Source organism: Talaromyces proteolyticus (genome assembly GCF_021365285.1).
Source record: "Talaromyces proteolyticus strain PMI_201 chromosome Unknown BGW36scaffold_11, whole genome shotgun sequence".
NCBI lineage: Eukaryota > Fungi > Ascomycota > Eurotiomycetes > Eurotiales > Trichocomaceae > Talaromyces > Talaromyces proteolyticus.
The window spans coordinates 1,269,308-1,282,579 of record NW_025764287.1 but is presented as its reverse complement, the minus strand read 5'-3'; the positions used below and the strand labels follow the sequence as shown (position 1 = coordinate 1,282,579).

Sequence of the window (13,272 nt, the reverse complement as noted above, 5' to 3'; positions counted from 1 at the left end):
AGATCCGTAATGGGCCCTGGCGATGTTTCATTTCCACACCTTATATAGATTTATGTCTTTAAGCATAACTAATATTTTTTCATATTAAGATGTCTTATTATAAATAATATATAAGATTTTTATTAGAAAATCTCAATATACACAAGCAGCAGAGTGTTAAACAGCTTAAAGCAAGAAATAAGTACCCACATCTAAACGTTTTGACACTTCAGGCAGGCGACGCGAGGAATTAGAGGCATAGGCGCCTACAGACCCCCGTAGATCCTGCTAAAGTGAGATCTTCGCAGCTTAAGGCTAGATAAGATTGCTAAAAATTGATATTTTATCAACCCTATCAAAATAGAAATTAATAGAATGAATATAGATTATCTAGCTACACAACAACTCTTCCAACAACCTAGAGTATCACAATAGTTAGAACACGAAAAGTTATATATACGCTCTAAAGAGCTTACACCAGACAAGCTCATCTACCTCTCACATACATCACGTTAGAAAGCAGTACAAACCAACATTATAAATCCCTTTGAACTCAAACTCTTCCTCAACCTTATCTATAAAGCTATCGTAACCAATTTTATCAAACATCCCACGGGAAACATCACGGGCTATGAACTTATCAAATATATTATATATACATCTCCCATTCCCTTTCATTCCCCATAACGAATCCCTACTGACCCAATTCCTCTACATACAGTTGATTACGGGTATTAGTGTCTATCTTATAGCATTTTATCTCTACACTCCACTCCTTTCAGACAAATTATCACTGCGAAACAAGATTCCTGTAATAGTCGTTGCTCTCATAGGGGTGGGGGAACCACATGGATTTTCTGCCAGTCTCCACTGGCTGCGAGGATGCCGCATACTCAGTTTACTCAGGCACTACAAATTACCTACCGCGGAATCATGGCTTTTGTGTGGTGATATCAGTCTTAGTGTACACGTTCTCCATATTCTGGCACAAGCGCACGCATCCAGTGATCCAAGCGGCGCGTTAAGCAAGTACGCCTTATTGTGTCCCAATTATTGGACTTATTTTTATTCTATTGCCGCTTGCACATGATTATCGCAGTTTCACAGGAATCTTATCTATCATCATGAACCTCACTGTTGGGAGTGTGTAACAGGTTTACAGTTTGGGGTGAAGATTTGGAAGTCATAGACAGATATGGAGTATCCAAAAGAAGAATATACTTATGTGCTGACCATTTTCAGTCTCTCTTCCGACAATCCTTATCCGACCAATTTTCCATCATTAAAATACTTTTTGCACAAAATATAGTTTAAATGGCCATAATGTCTATAAAAACAAAACACGGCCATAAAACCAAGGGACGCTGAAGTAGTGGAAGGACTGGAGTCCTATACGAAGTTCCCATTGTTTAGAAAGATTCATACTCTGCCTCCTTGAATCCCTAGGATTTCTTGAGTTGCTCTTGAATAGCCTGCGGTTATACCAAGCAGCAAGTTGGACAGCGTCCAAACAAAGACCCAGGAAAATCGTAAAGAATTATCTAGAGTCTAAAACAGATGAAAAGAAATCTTTCAAGTTCTCTGTGTATTAATGCCAATGCTGGTACCTGTTTCCCCTTCACACTTGCTGCTCTTTCTATGCTATGATGCTATAAAGGAACGTTTGGAAATGTGGTAGAAACGGTGCGGCTATCTACGAGTTGTTTGCCTTGATTTCAAGACGCTAAATTATGAGATGGCATTACCTAGACTTTTGTAAAAAAACGTTGGTCCCGGCTAGCGCACCCCTTTTTAGATTTCGACTGTTTGTAGAACTTGTAAACCTTTTTCACTCAAAGGGCTTTCAACATTACGCATTCACCCACCGCCTTGGGTTTTTGATAAAAATTCACGTAATGACATGGGCTTGAAGCCTAGCTGTTTCTCATCTAGTCGGTATTCACGGGGAACATGAAGAGAGCCTGAAAGGAGAAGTTGACCGCCGAACATCACAAATCCGATAAGATCTTCTTTACTGAAGTCGGAATAATTGCAATCTAAGAGTGCAGCCTCGACCTTGGTAGTTTTTCCTGTGTTGATATCGTCAGCATCGATATGTGTGACTTGTAGGTTTCTGTCTGTTCTTTGTTAGATTTGATAGAGAACTCATGAAAGCAATTGCAACTGTAGGACACTCACTGTAGGCGTTCTCTACTTCCTTCATCGTTGTAATGAAATCGATGTCGTCTCCGACGCAACAGCTATATTCGGGCCATTCATCCAAGTCTAGCAGCTTGACAATGAAAGTGGCGGCGTCATAACTGTACGTCAAACTCCATATGGCACTCCCATCTCCCGGAACCAGTGCCCGGCCTTTAACCGTATCGATCAAGCTGACGTGAAGCGACTTAATATTTGTGCGAACGTTGGGTAGGCCTAAGAAGTCCATAAAAGCTCCAAAGAAAATCCGCGTATATTGCAGTCCGCTATTTTTGAGGCGTTGTGCGGCTTTGAGCCACCATTTGACACCAGGGTCAATCTCCAAGTACCTACGGACCAGTCAATTATCAGCATATTGTGACTCCAGATTAAAATGGGAAGCGGGCATACTTTGCGTCTGTGTTATATGAATATTCGCTCGGAATGAACTTTTGGACGGCACGTGACATGTCCGCAGCTTCGATTAGGTTGAATTGAGCTTCGCTTGAAGATTCTTCGTATATCCCAATGACACTGATAACGACTTGAACAAGGTAGTGATCGAGTTTTGCTGCCAGCGCAGGAATATCATCGTAGTCGACCTGCACGTACTTTACATGTTCCTCCTCTCGAGGCTCCTTTATTTATTATCAGCAATTAGTCAATTATTAAGAAATTATAATTGTGAATACATACTCCTCGCGTTAAAACAATAATTTGAAATTTGTCCGTCTCTTCTCGCAGCTGCTCGATGAGCGTCCTCCCCCATCCACTGGTACCCCCGGCTATCGCCACCACGCTTGTCATTTCGGTGATTCGACAGTGTCAGTTATTCGATTTTCTGGTTCTTGCAATTGTAGGAATGACGGTACCCAGAATTCTTAGGCAAGCCAGGTCTGGACCCATGTTTGCTCCTTTCCTTTTTATAGCTCAGCCCGTGGAGGCGCTTTGACCGTCATCAGACCCCACATAGAGCTGCCGTGCTCAGTTGTTGTCTATATTTCGTGAACCTTTTTGTTATAAATTGGTTCTGGTATGAGCCATAGTATGGGGCATTCCACCGGGGTATGTAATTAACGAGTTGCATTCCTAGCAACTTAACAGGCACTCTACTGCTCGTGTACATTAAGATTTTATTCTGAACGTGCGCCTTATGCCGAGCTTTCACCCAGCACTTACAGTGGCACTGCAAAGGCTAATTTAGAATGGCGCGCCTTAGCGCCAACACTAATCTATGAGACTATGCCGAAAACTATAGAATCTCTCACTATAGCGGTTATATTACGAGTATTTCTACTATAATATTAGTATTTTCGGCCCTAGAACCGAATTCATGTGGATAAAAATAAGAACTAATCTCAGTGCTATCCCAAAATCTTTGCAGTGCCTCTATACCTGAATGAAAAGAAGGGAACAAACACGAGAAAAATCACGTGTTGTCAGCCGCGCCAGGTCAACACTTTCACGGATCTAGGCGATATGCGGTTTGATTTCCTCTTTAGGTCTGTTTTAGTGGGAATTAAAGGCACTATAGCCAATAGCCAGCAATAGCTACAGGTTGTAGCCAATGATATTTACCCGCAACCAACAGCCTAACGCTAGGCGGGAACTCTGTCATAAATTTTGCTCAACAGGTATTCTCAAGCCACCGCGCGCTAGTGGGGTTCGCGACGCGCCTCATAATATGGAAGCCTTGGGTCGAAGCTGCTTCTATAACGTAATCAGACCCTGAGTGGATTACTTTTCTTTGGGAACGCATGTCCTGTAACAACAACAATTAGTATATTCTATATGTCAGTTACTGGTACAGGACCTTGGGCCTTCTATTCCCAAGACTATTATATTCACTACAAATTTGCCGGTCCCACTGGTTGCGAGACCCGAAGCCGAGCCTCGGATGGAGTAATAGTAACCGATTGAGATACTTTATAATCCAACATCTTGTACGCCGACTTATGCGTCTCTTAACTATAGTCAATTGGCGTTTAAATTGTCGTGGATTTTGACGCATTCTCAAGCAAGATGGTTGTGAATTGCTGAATCGACTGGCGGGAGTGTTGGAGTTTTAATTTCTTTTCATGTCTTGATGTCTTCCCTAGATACGACACGATCTTGATTATAGTTTCATACATTTCTTCAAGCGTGCTACTATTACATATCTACTTAACCATTTAGTAATGAAACTGTAACCACAAAGCTATCTATATAGCTACTAGAGTAACCACCACTTTACGGATGATGTATGGCCTTTCAAGACCTTTACAAAAATACTCCGCAAAAAGTGCTGCAAACCCAATTCTGAATAGTCTTAAGTTACCAAAAAAAAAGTTTAAATAGACATGGTTTTTTTGAAATTGATATGCAAGTCTAATTGATTGTGAGTCTACGAAAGTGTCAATAATCCCTAGCGTCAAGTCCACTGCAATGTCAGAGCAATCATTGTCTAGACCCCTAAAACCCAGTTTCATCCCTTCTCACTATACACCCATAGTATGGTGTATAACGGTATCTGGGAGGTCGGAGATACGTGTATCAATATGGGTGCGTTATGAGACATATTTAGGACGGACGTCTCCGCATAGCATACTACTGTTCTTAATTCTCTATATCTGAGATTAGATACGGATACAATGGATATGCCTATTTATTCGCAATACATCCTTTACAATAGTGTATTGAAGAAATCAGGGTGTATTCTGCTGGTAATGTAATTTATTTGAAATTATATTATAAACAGTGTATACATGAAAGCATAGACATATGGCGGGAAGATCCTGATAGCAGCCTTACCTGCGCGCGTATGGGGCGAGATAGAGAGTAAAATAAAAGGCTTAAAAGCCTCATGAGAAGTACACATATATATTTGATGATATATCTGCTTTTTTTCGCTTTACAGATTAGGATATATTGACCCTGGGGGTTATGGAAATTTGAAGTACATTAAAAGAGCATATACAATTCGAAAATAATAATAACGCCAATCATCACACCATTAACCCAAATATGTTGAGCCAGCTATATACATTAACATTCGAAATTACTAATCACCATCCATCAACTGCCGTCATCTTCAAGTGCATTCCGTCACGCGGCTTGGTTGTAACCGCACCAGCGATGTGGATTTCCTGATTAGGATCCTGCATTTCCATCATGAAACGGCCAACCACGCCAGCAACCGCACAGCGCAGCTCTGCACGCGCAAAGTCCTTGCCAATACAAGACCGTTGGCCATGCAAGAAGGTAATCTGCGCGAAATTTGTGGGTGCGCCTCCATTGTGATTAACGGTTTTGTTACCCTTCTCATCTGTGTCAATCCATCGCTCGGGAATAAACTCCGCACCGGTATCGCCCCAGAAATGAGGACTGCGGTTGATTGCATATGGAGATAAAGTAATCATTGTTCCACGGGGAACACTGACACCGGCGACGACGGTGTCACGGACTGCTTCACGCACGGTATTCGGCACGGTTGGGTACAGGCGCAAGACTTCCTGGCAGACACCGTTCAAAAGAGGCATTGCTTCGAGCTGGGTCCATGTGATTGGAGAATTGGACGAGGGGATAGTGTCGTGGATTTCTTGTCGTAGTCTATTCTGTACGTCAGGGTATTGGCAGAGTAGGTAGCATGCCCAAGTGAGGGCACTCGCGGTGGTTTCGTGCTATATAGATATGTAAGTAAAATTCCTCAAACGGTAAACGAGAAAGAAAAGAAGGAGGACGTACCCCAGCAGCCAGGAAAGTCAACATTTGATCAACTAGTTCATCATCTGAAAATTCTCCACGGAGCATGATAGTACCCAAAATATCTGCGTCTAATTCCGATGTATCGGCTTTTTGTGACTGCAGTGCTCTGCGCTTTTCCTGCACGATTTCATGGCAAACGGAACGCAGATACCCGGTTTCTTCATTAACAACCCTGTTCAATTTCCATGGAAGACGACTGGCAAACCACTGCGGGAAAATGAAGTTCACGGCAAGGAAAATCAGTTTCTCTTTGGTCGGTTCCAAGATTCGTAAGAAACTGTCGGCAACCTTGTTTTCCTTATGTGTTAGGGATTGAAAATCACGGCCCATGGCCACTGGCCCGATGATATCCAAGGTAAGACGACTAATGATGTTAGTCAGGCTTAACTCGCATAAAGGTTAAGAACATACCTAGCCCATACGCTCATCTCGACTTTGCCAACGCTGCTATTTGTGTTGGTTCCTTCCATTGGGTTTTCTTTGACCTCTTTCTCCAGTTCATCGATCAGGATGTTTGTCTTCTCCCACATCAATGTATATAAAGAGCGAATATTCTTGATGTTAAATGCCGGGGTCAATGCCTTGCGTTGAACTCGATGCGCATTCCCTTCGGACAAAATCAAGCCGAATCCGATGATACGCGCAAGGAACTCCCGCGCCTTCCATGGCTTCTCAAAGTCGTATGTATTGGTGCTCATAATATCCAGCAAAGCCTGGTGATTGGTGGCAATCAAATGACTATGACGGAAGATATCGCGGAACCGAATCAACCCGTTGTTGGGGATCGTGCGCATCCATTTCAGTGGCAATTGTCCTCTCGGCGAGTCCATGAGGATGTGCAGTTGGCTGACAGTTCCCTACTTCTATATTAGATTTGAACTAAAACTAAGAGACGAGAGAAGAGAAGAAGAAGAAGAAAACCTACTGGTACACACGGCACATAGCGCAGTGGAGTGACAAAATTGGGGTATATCAAAATATCCCAGAAAAGCTGGATGGAGAAGTTGATGCCAAATATACAGCTAAACAAGCCTTTGAATGTCCAGCCGGGGAATCGGTCCGTGAAGATGAGAGCTATGCTGGTACCGGCCAACGAGATAGCCAGATTGAACATAAGCTCCTCATTGAAGCGTATTGTGCGAGGCATGGCGATTGAGTAGATTTTAGATTTGTTTAATGTGGTATTTCGGGGGTATATATTGATTTAAAATGGACGAATCATAGCATCAATCGTCGCGGACGATGGTTACCAATGGGGAAGGTAAGCGATAAGCGACAGATATTAACAATTATCGGGGAATGCTCTTGTTATTCATGTGGTTAAATTATGGGTAAGTCTATAGAATGAACTCGCAGCGGAATAGAATGGTGTTTAATAGCATATGGATCGATTAGTCGACTAGTCAGCCCCATGGAGAATTTAGGGTGGGTAGGAGAAGCAGCCTCGGCTTTACTGTATTAGGTGAACTAGGCAGTCGTAAATCGTCATCATCCTTACCCATGCATGCGGCTCGCGATAAAACTATGCATATTAAAACTTCTCAGCCAATTCACCTCTCTATTACTATGCTGCCTACCCTATAATCACGCCCTACGCAGCAGCTGTGCTCGTGTTTCTCTATCCTAGAACCAGATCGCTAAGAATGGAAATATCGCTTTTCACATGTCAAAGAAATTCTGAGGCCCCGCAATCTCACCATCGTATTATTTTGTTTTTTGACCACGCAACATGAAGCTAGAAAGGTTCGAATGGTGAACAAATGGTAATCTATCTGTATAAACAGCAAGCCGCCCAAGTATCATGCTGCCTAGAGGTTCTTTTCTTATGACAGAATTGTGTCTCAAAACGGTGATTGGCCCGCTTTGGCACTGGCAGTGGCAAACTCGGTTTCCTTGGTGTTTGAGTTGTTTGCACTATGACATTACTATTAAGCAATATCTGCAGCATTAGCCTTAACTCTTTCTCCTCTGCATACATTTCTAGTCTAATGTTGAAAATGTGACTCCACTGTAAATGATATCGTGAAGTAGATCTGATACTCATTAAAGTCCAATTTTCCGCCTGCTGTGTAACATGCCGCATGCAGCTCACGTGACAAAATCGGCGCTTTGTTTTCCGGAGCATTTCGAAGCTTGCTGATTGGTGGCATATTATAGACTCGTCGAGCTAGTGATTCAATCTCGCATAAGTAAAGAACGGAAATGGTCGATAGGTAAGCCAGGTTTCCCACAAAGCTACGTTCATTGCCATCGGCCATGCTTCCCGTGGCTTTGATGTAACACTTTGGCAGTACATTCTTAACAGAAGCTCAAAATGGGCACTTGAGGGTATTTGAGCCTATCTGAGCTACAAGGAGAGAACATAAATCATAAATCTCGGCGAGGGAATTCTTGAAATTGATTGTAATACTTATTATCTTAAAAATCCATACCACCACCTTTAGCTTTTTTAACTTTCAATTCTCTGGCCAATTCCGATGTATGTAACAGGGTATATTTTCAGTCAAAGATGCTTCACGCCTTGGATTGCGTTGACCCTTTATAGAGGTTCTTCGGGGCTATTACCATAACTTTTCTTCCATCGCGGCAAGATCGCTGGAAGAGAGGGCAGTTCTTTGTAGAAATTGAGCAGAGAATTTAACACTGGATGGATTAATCGATGTTTGGTATACATGTAGTGAAAAAAGAACTAGGCAAGGAGCCCAAAGTTGAACTAAGAGATTTTCATCTCAATTGAGATATTTGGCACCTGGAATCAAATAACTAATATACCATGGCCGTCAATTTTATAAAAGTATTCGCATAATTGATTATAATATAAGGTTGTCAAATCATTTATTAACTCCTTTTGCCCGCAAAGCTAAATCGAAAGAATAAGCGCTGAAATGCCACACTAAATCACAATTCCAAACACCCTACCGAGGATCGTTTGGATTCTCCTTCATCATAATATAGTCCCCATTGCCCGCCCCTACACGCGGAAACGACAAGTTTGTCGTTGATGACGGGGTAATAACATGGCTCGACGCCGCCCCTGGTATTTCCTGCCCAGTCTTTTCCTTCTCGACAACCGCAAACATCAACGGCGTTTTTCCTGCAGTCGCCGCCCACGTCTTCGTAGCAGCAGCTGGATCCGCCACTGTAGGATACAGCAAACTGGTGGCAATTCGTCCGGTCGCCGTCTGGTTCAGCAACTGCCGCAGAATCCGCAACGAGAAGCGCGACGTCAGAGACACGAAGAACGCCAAGCACATAATGCCGAGTAAAACCACAAGTACCAAAAATGCAGGAATGGCGTATGGCCAGTGATATGCGATCCCGTGTACGTATGGTGTTGCTGATCGTCCATTGTTATTGGAGCTGTCCGTTGTGACTGTCTTGATACCGACGGTTGCAGTCGCTACAATCTGCGTCCAGATCAGATCGATTATCGTCGCCGCGGTTATTGGACTACTCGATAGTTCAGACCATACCCGACTCAGGGCCAAGTTGTCTGAGCCGGAGAAGAAATTGTTCCCAGCTCCCTGGTAGGGGTAAATGGAGTATAGGGCTTCCTGGAAGGCGCGGGCCTGTGCTAAGCTGTCAGTCGCCGAACCTAGACCAGAGACAGCCTTATTGCTGGTAGCTGGTAGGTAGAACTGTTCTGCTCGCAGAGTGTCAAACCCAGTCGTGTTCTCGAATCGTTTATCCACCATACCCCAGACCGGCGCTACGTCTTCGATCGTCCAATTGCTGTTTTCTATTGCCCACATCGGCATTGAGCTATTGTCCGTATAAACCTTGTCGGTTATGCTGGTAACATGAAGCTGGCTGACATCGGATGTACCGTTGGCTAAGAAGTTGATCGTTTTAACCTTCTGACGAAGCGCCGTCGCACACACGTATATATTTTGTGTGTAAACCCGCATTGGCTCGAAAACGAGAGGATTGCTCGCACCGCTCTGGGGGTTTCCGTATAGGTAACCACAGTAAATACCAGTATTGGTGTAATTCGCTAAATCACCAATACCCCAGCCTTGACATATAATAGACGCATCGGTGAAGTTGTCCGCAGTAATGGTAGTCGCCGTAGCATCCAAACTTGGTGTGTCGAACGTCATATACCCTCCATCAATCTGCCCGAACTGAGTGGAGTATAGTTTCGGACTGAAACCAAGGCCGGACCCGGCTCGCGTGAACCGTTGACCAATAGAAGAGTTCATTTGGTTCAAGTCTCCAGGACGTGTGACGTTGAGGTAAATGGCAGTTAGTGCATTGTTAATCCATGCCCCCTTGTACGCGCGAGCTCGAAGATCTGGGTTCTGTCGGTCGTTCCATAAGCCTTCGGGGTATTCACGCGCAAGATTCGTGAAACCGCCATTATCTACCAGACTAACATTAGAAGGTTCGGAATCTTCTGAACCTAGGTGAAACTGGATAGTTAAATTGGTGTCGACGCATTCGGTGATAGGCTCAACCCAGGTCAGATCTTCGGACCATGTTGCGCCGTATGGAATGTTCGAAGGGACAGTATGATTGCGATAACCGACACCGCCGTTCGTCATATCAGCGACCACGCCTTCGATGAGAACGACTCCGTTACTGAGGATCATGTTGTCCATGCCTCTGTAAGTGCCGGTGGCGTAGGGTTTGCCGCCGTCGATGTTGCTTTTTTCATCAACAGACACTGACCATACGCGGTACTGGATGTCGAAAAGGCCAGAGAGGGTAGTTCCTGGACTGGACGTGGCGCTGGAAAACATTTCTAGATAGTTTGAAGGGATGGTGGTGTTGATGATTGCGTCGGGTGTGGTAGGAATCTCGTACCAACCTGAAAGAATCAGAATTTGGATACTAAGACAATAAAACAAATACTAAAAAACACTAAAAAAACGGGAAAAGATAGACACCCACCTGTAGCGTTAGAAAATGTCGCCATCCCTCCAAACGACCCCGGACAGTTCACATTAAGCATATACCCACACAGTCGCGCGAACTGACTATACCGGGGCGGCGTCCCGAACTTAAACGACGAATTATCATTAATATATTGAAACTGTAGAGTCGTCTCCTCGCCGACTTTGATCGCATCTTTCAATCCAAGTGGCGTGACAAATGCAGCGACTGAAATAATCACATACACAGCACTCCTCAGGAGCGTGAGAACTCGAACCCGACGTGCAACATTTCGAGTATTTGTCGAGTCGGCACGGAGGAAGATGGGCCAGAGAGTGGACTGTATTTGGCGATTTACGACCGACCTGATCTGGTCAACATTTTTTTTCTCGTTACGAACGTGAATGATTGGTGAGATACCATGTTGCAGCGGTGTTTTCGCTGGAAAGAAAACCGACGAACACGATGACAGCTAACAAAGGGACCAAAATATGCACTGAACTGGTGGTTAATAGGGTATTACAACTCGACAGAGATTCAAGACATACCCACTACCGCGACAAAGGCGATAATGCCCGAGACCTGTCCAACGGTTATAGACATATTGGCTCGAGAACTTCTTGAACCTGTCTCAAATTGCGAAACGACAGAGCAGCGGAACTAAAAGTCTGCAATAGCATTTATTGAACTGGAAAGATATCTAAAGCCGATTTAAGAGGAGGGTGGAAATCAATAAAGTTAATAATCAAGGCGTACCCTCCCAATACATTGCGCGCGCCGAATCACGAATTTGCGCTCCCAGTCTCGTATATTAGTCTAGAACGATACTTTCTGATGCGCCACTCAGCCCTTTCCTAGATGAGGTCCGACCATTTAGAGCCGCAGTCAGACTCTTAAACATGCCAGCCAAGCCAGGAAGGGTTGGATCGAGCTAAAATAACGTGTTCCTTTAAACCTTAGGGGCACAGCAGGCCGTGTCTCACTGGGGTGATCGCTGGCTACCCCTTGACTAACTTTACTTGGAGATAGATTTAGATCAATCACACTCATTTACACTGTCACAGCCAACTAAAGGCTCAAAACCGCCTACATTATAAACAAAATTCTATTGTTCAGAAAGCATCAAAATCAAACAAATATTCAGGTCCAGCTCCGAAAAAATCAATAAATATTAATGAATTAATTGCTCGTGCACGTCCCTGGATCCCACCATCGCGTTCCATGCCCCACCAAATACGAAGCCCTAACTCTCCACTCCGCCAGGAATACGAGCTTAGTCGATTTCCCCCTTTTGGCTGTCATCAGTTTCGATCATCTGCCCATTGGATTCTTTGTCAGTTTGGTTTGCTGGAGAGATAAAATTTTCACCGCTGATCTGCGTACGTAATTGCTATTTAATGGGTTGGGCTCTGGCTTGTTCCTTGGCGACGACAGAAATATAAACGGATGCGACTGGCGGAACTGGCGGTGTTGAATCAGCAGTCAAAGTGAGACGGGCTTTTTTATACGAGGTGTTTCTCGTATTCGAGATATTGGATCCTTGTCCACACTTTGTTTCCTTTTCAGCTGGCTGTCCTCGTCTTGGCTCATCAGTGATCTTTCGACTAGAGATACTTGGTCTGGGCTATGAAAGGAACTGAATATTCGTCATACACTTCACCATCACAGACGAGAAACGAGATCTTGCTCCTCATTCGGGGATTAGAAACTCGTAAAATATCAATCCCTCTCAAGCCGTGATCTTACATCTTAACCAAATCGACCTCTTCAACCTGACTGAGAACGTCACCAAAATGCATTCCCACCATCTCCTCACCCTCCTCCTAACCAGCACCCCTCTCACCCTCTCCCAACAAATCACCCAACCCCCCTCCGTCTCCGAATACACAACGGCCCTACACATCGACAACATCCGACGCGACCCATCCAATACACACGCCTCTCTCTCCTCCGCCGACGCGTTATCCTACTGCCAGTTGAGCGAGCCCGGGTGCACAAACCAACTCAACATCTACAGCAACTGCCAATCGACGTATGGCACGTCAGACAAATACCTATACTGTCTGTGCACAGCGAGCTATTACACGGCCATCTCCGCGTGCGATGCCTGCTCCGCGAGTCTCGGCGCGCTGCCGTGGAGTCAGGTGAGCGGGGATGTCGCGGAGGCGGTGACGGATTGTGGGATGTGGTATTCGTCGTATGGGACGCCGGGGAGTGAACATAGTGCGACGACGACGAAGAAGGGGGGTACAACGAGTACAACAACAGGAGGAGGAAAAGGGGGGACAGCGACACAGGGCTCAGCGGCGTCGGATGCTGGGCCTTCGGCGACGCAGGGGGAGACGACGACTACGGTATCAATACCGACGGAGCCGTATGCGGGATTAGCTGGGACACCGACGATACCGGGAGAAGTGGCGGCGTCGACGAGTTCGGGGGCTGCGGTGGGTTGGGGGTGGAAGAGTGAGGTGGTGAGGGATGGTGTGCTTTTTGCAG

General features: G+C 44.8%; 4 protein-coding genes across 4 annotated transcripts; 1 reads left to right on the top strand and 3 right to left on the bottom strand.

The window, feature by feature from the left end:
- Nucleotides 1-1,494: 1,494 nt before the first annotated feature.
- BGW36DRAFT_387288 (uncharacterized protein) lies at nucleotides 1,495-3,033 on the bottom strand. Its single transcript, XM_046217097.1, has 4 exons — nucleotides 2,854-3,033; nucleotides 2,569-2,795; nucleotides 2,158-2,507; nucleotides 1,495-2,096 (listed from the first exon to the last, which is right to left on the bottom strand). The coding sequence occupies exons 1-4, from the start codon at nucleotides 2,962-2,964 to the stop codon at nucleotides 1,837-1,839; spliced, it is 948 nt and encodes a 315-aa protein (XP_046068248.1). The 5' UTR covers nucleotides 2,965-3,033; the 3' UTR covers nucleotides 1,495-1,836.
- A 2,168-nt stretch (nucleotides 3,034-5,201) lies between these two features.
- Nucleotides 5,202-7,015, bottom strand: BGW36DRAFT_303537 (putative cytochrome P450 monooxygenase; the record flags this gene model as incomplete). Its single annotated transcript, XM_046211888.1, has 4 exons — nucleotides 5,202-5,816; nucleotides 5,881-6,265; nucleotides 6,313-6,758; nucleotides 6,827-7,015. 4 exons carry the CDS (start codon nucleotides 7,013-7,015, stop codon nucleotides 5,202-5,204), a joined length of 1,635 nt encoding a protein of 544 aa, XP_046068247.1.
- A 1,801-nt stretch (nucleotides 7,016-8,816) lies between these two features.
- Nucleotides 8,817-11,403, bottom strand: BGW36DRAFT_348467 (uncharacterized protein; the record flags this gene model as incomplete). Its single annotated transcript, XM_046213269.1, has 4 exons — nucleotides 11,325-11,403; nucleotides 11,197-11,272; nucleotides 10,795-11,141; nucleotides 8,817-10,711 (listed from the first exon to the last, which is right to left on the bottom strand). The coding sequence occupies exons 1-4, from the start codon at nucleotides 11,377-11,379 to the stop codon at nucleotides 8,817-8,819; spliced, it is 2,373 nt and encodes a 790-aa protein (XP_046068246.1). The 5' UTR covers nucleotides 11,380-11,403.
- A 667-nt stretch (nucleotides 11,404-12,070) lies between these two features.
- BGW36DRAFT_410716 (uncharacterized protein) lies at nucleotides 12,071-13,243 on the top strand (the record flags this gene model as incomplete). Its single annotated transcript, XM_046219154.1, has 3 exons — nucleotides 12,071-12,808; nucleotides 12,850-12,920; nucleotides 13,020-13,243. The coding sequence occupies exons 1-3, from the start codon at nucleotides 12,570-12,572 to the stop codon at nucleotides 13,241-13,243; spliced, it is 534 nt and encodes a 177-aa protein (XP_046068245.1). The 5' UTR covers nucleotides 12,071-12,569.
- Nucleotides 13,244-13,272: the final 29 nt, after the last annotated feature.

What these genes read in the sequence shown, in the direction of transcription:
- BGW36DRAFT_387288 (XM_046217097.1), bottom strand. Translation starts at nt 2,964, where the DNA reads ATGACAAGCGTGGTGGCGATAGCCGGGGGTACCAGTGGATGGGGGAGG. An exon ending in TTATTGTTTTAACGCGAGGA is followed by an intron (nt 2,796 to 2,853) that starts GTATGTATTCAC and finishes TAATAAATAAAG; the next exon opens with GAGCCTCGAGAGGAGGAACA. An exon ending in TCATATAACACAGACGCAAA is followed by an intron (nt 2,508 to 2,568) that starts GTATGCCCGCTT and finishes ACTGGTCCGTAG; the next exon opens with GTACTTGGAGATTGACCCTG.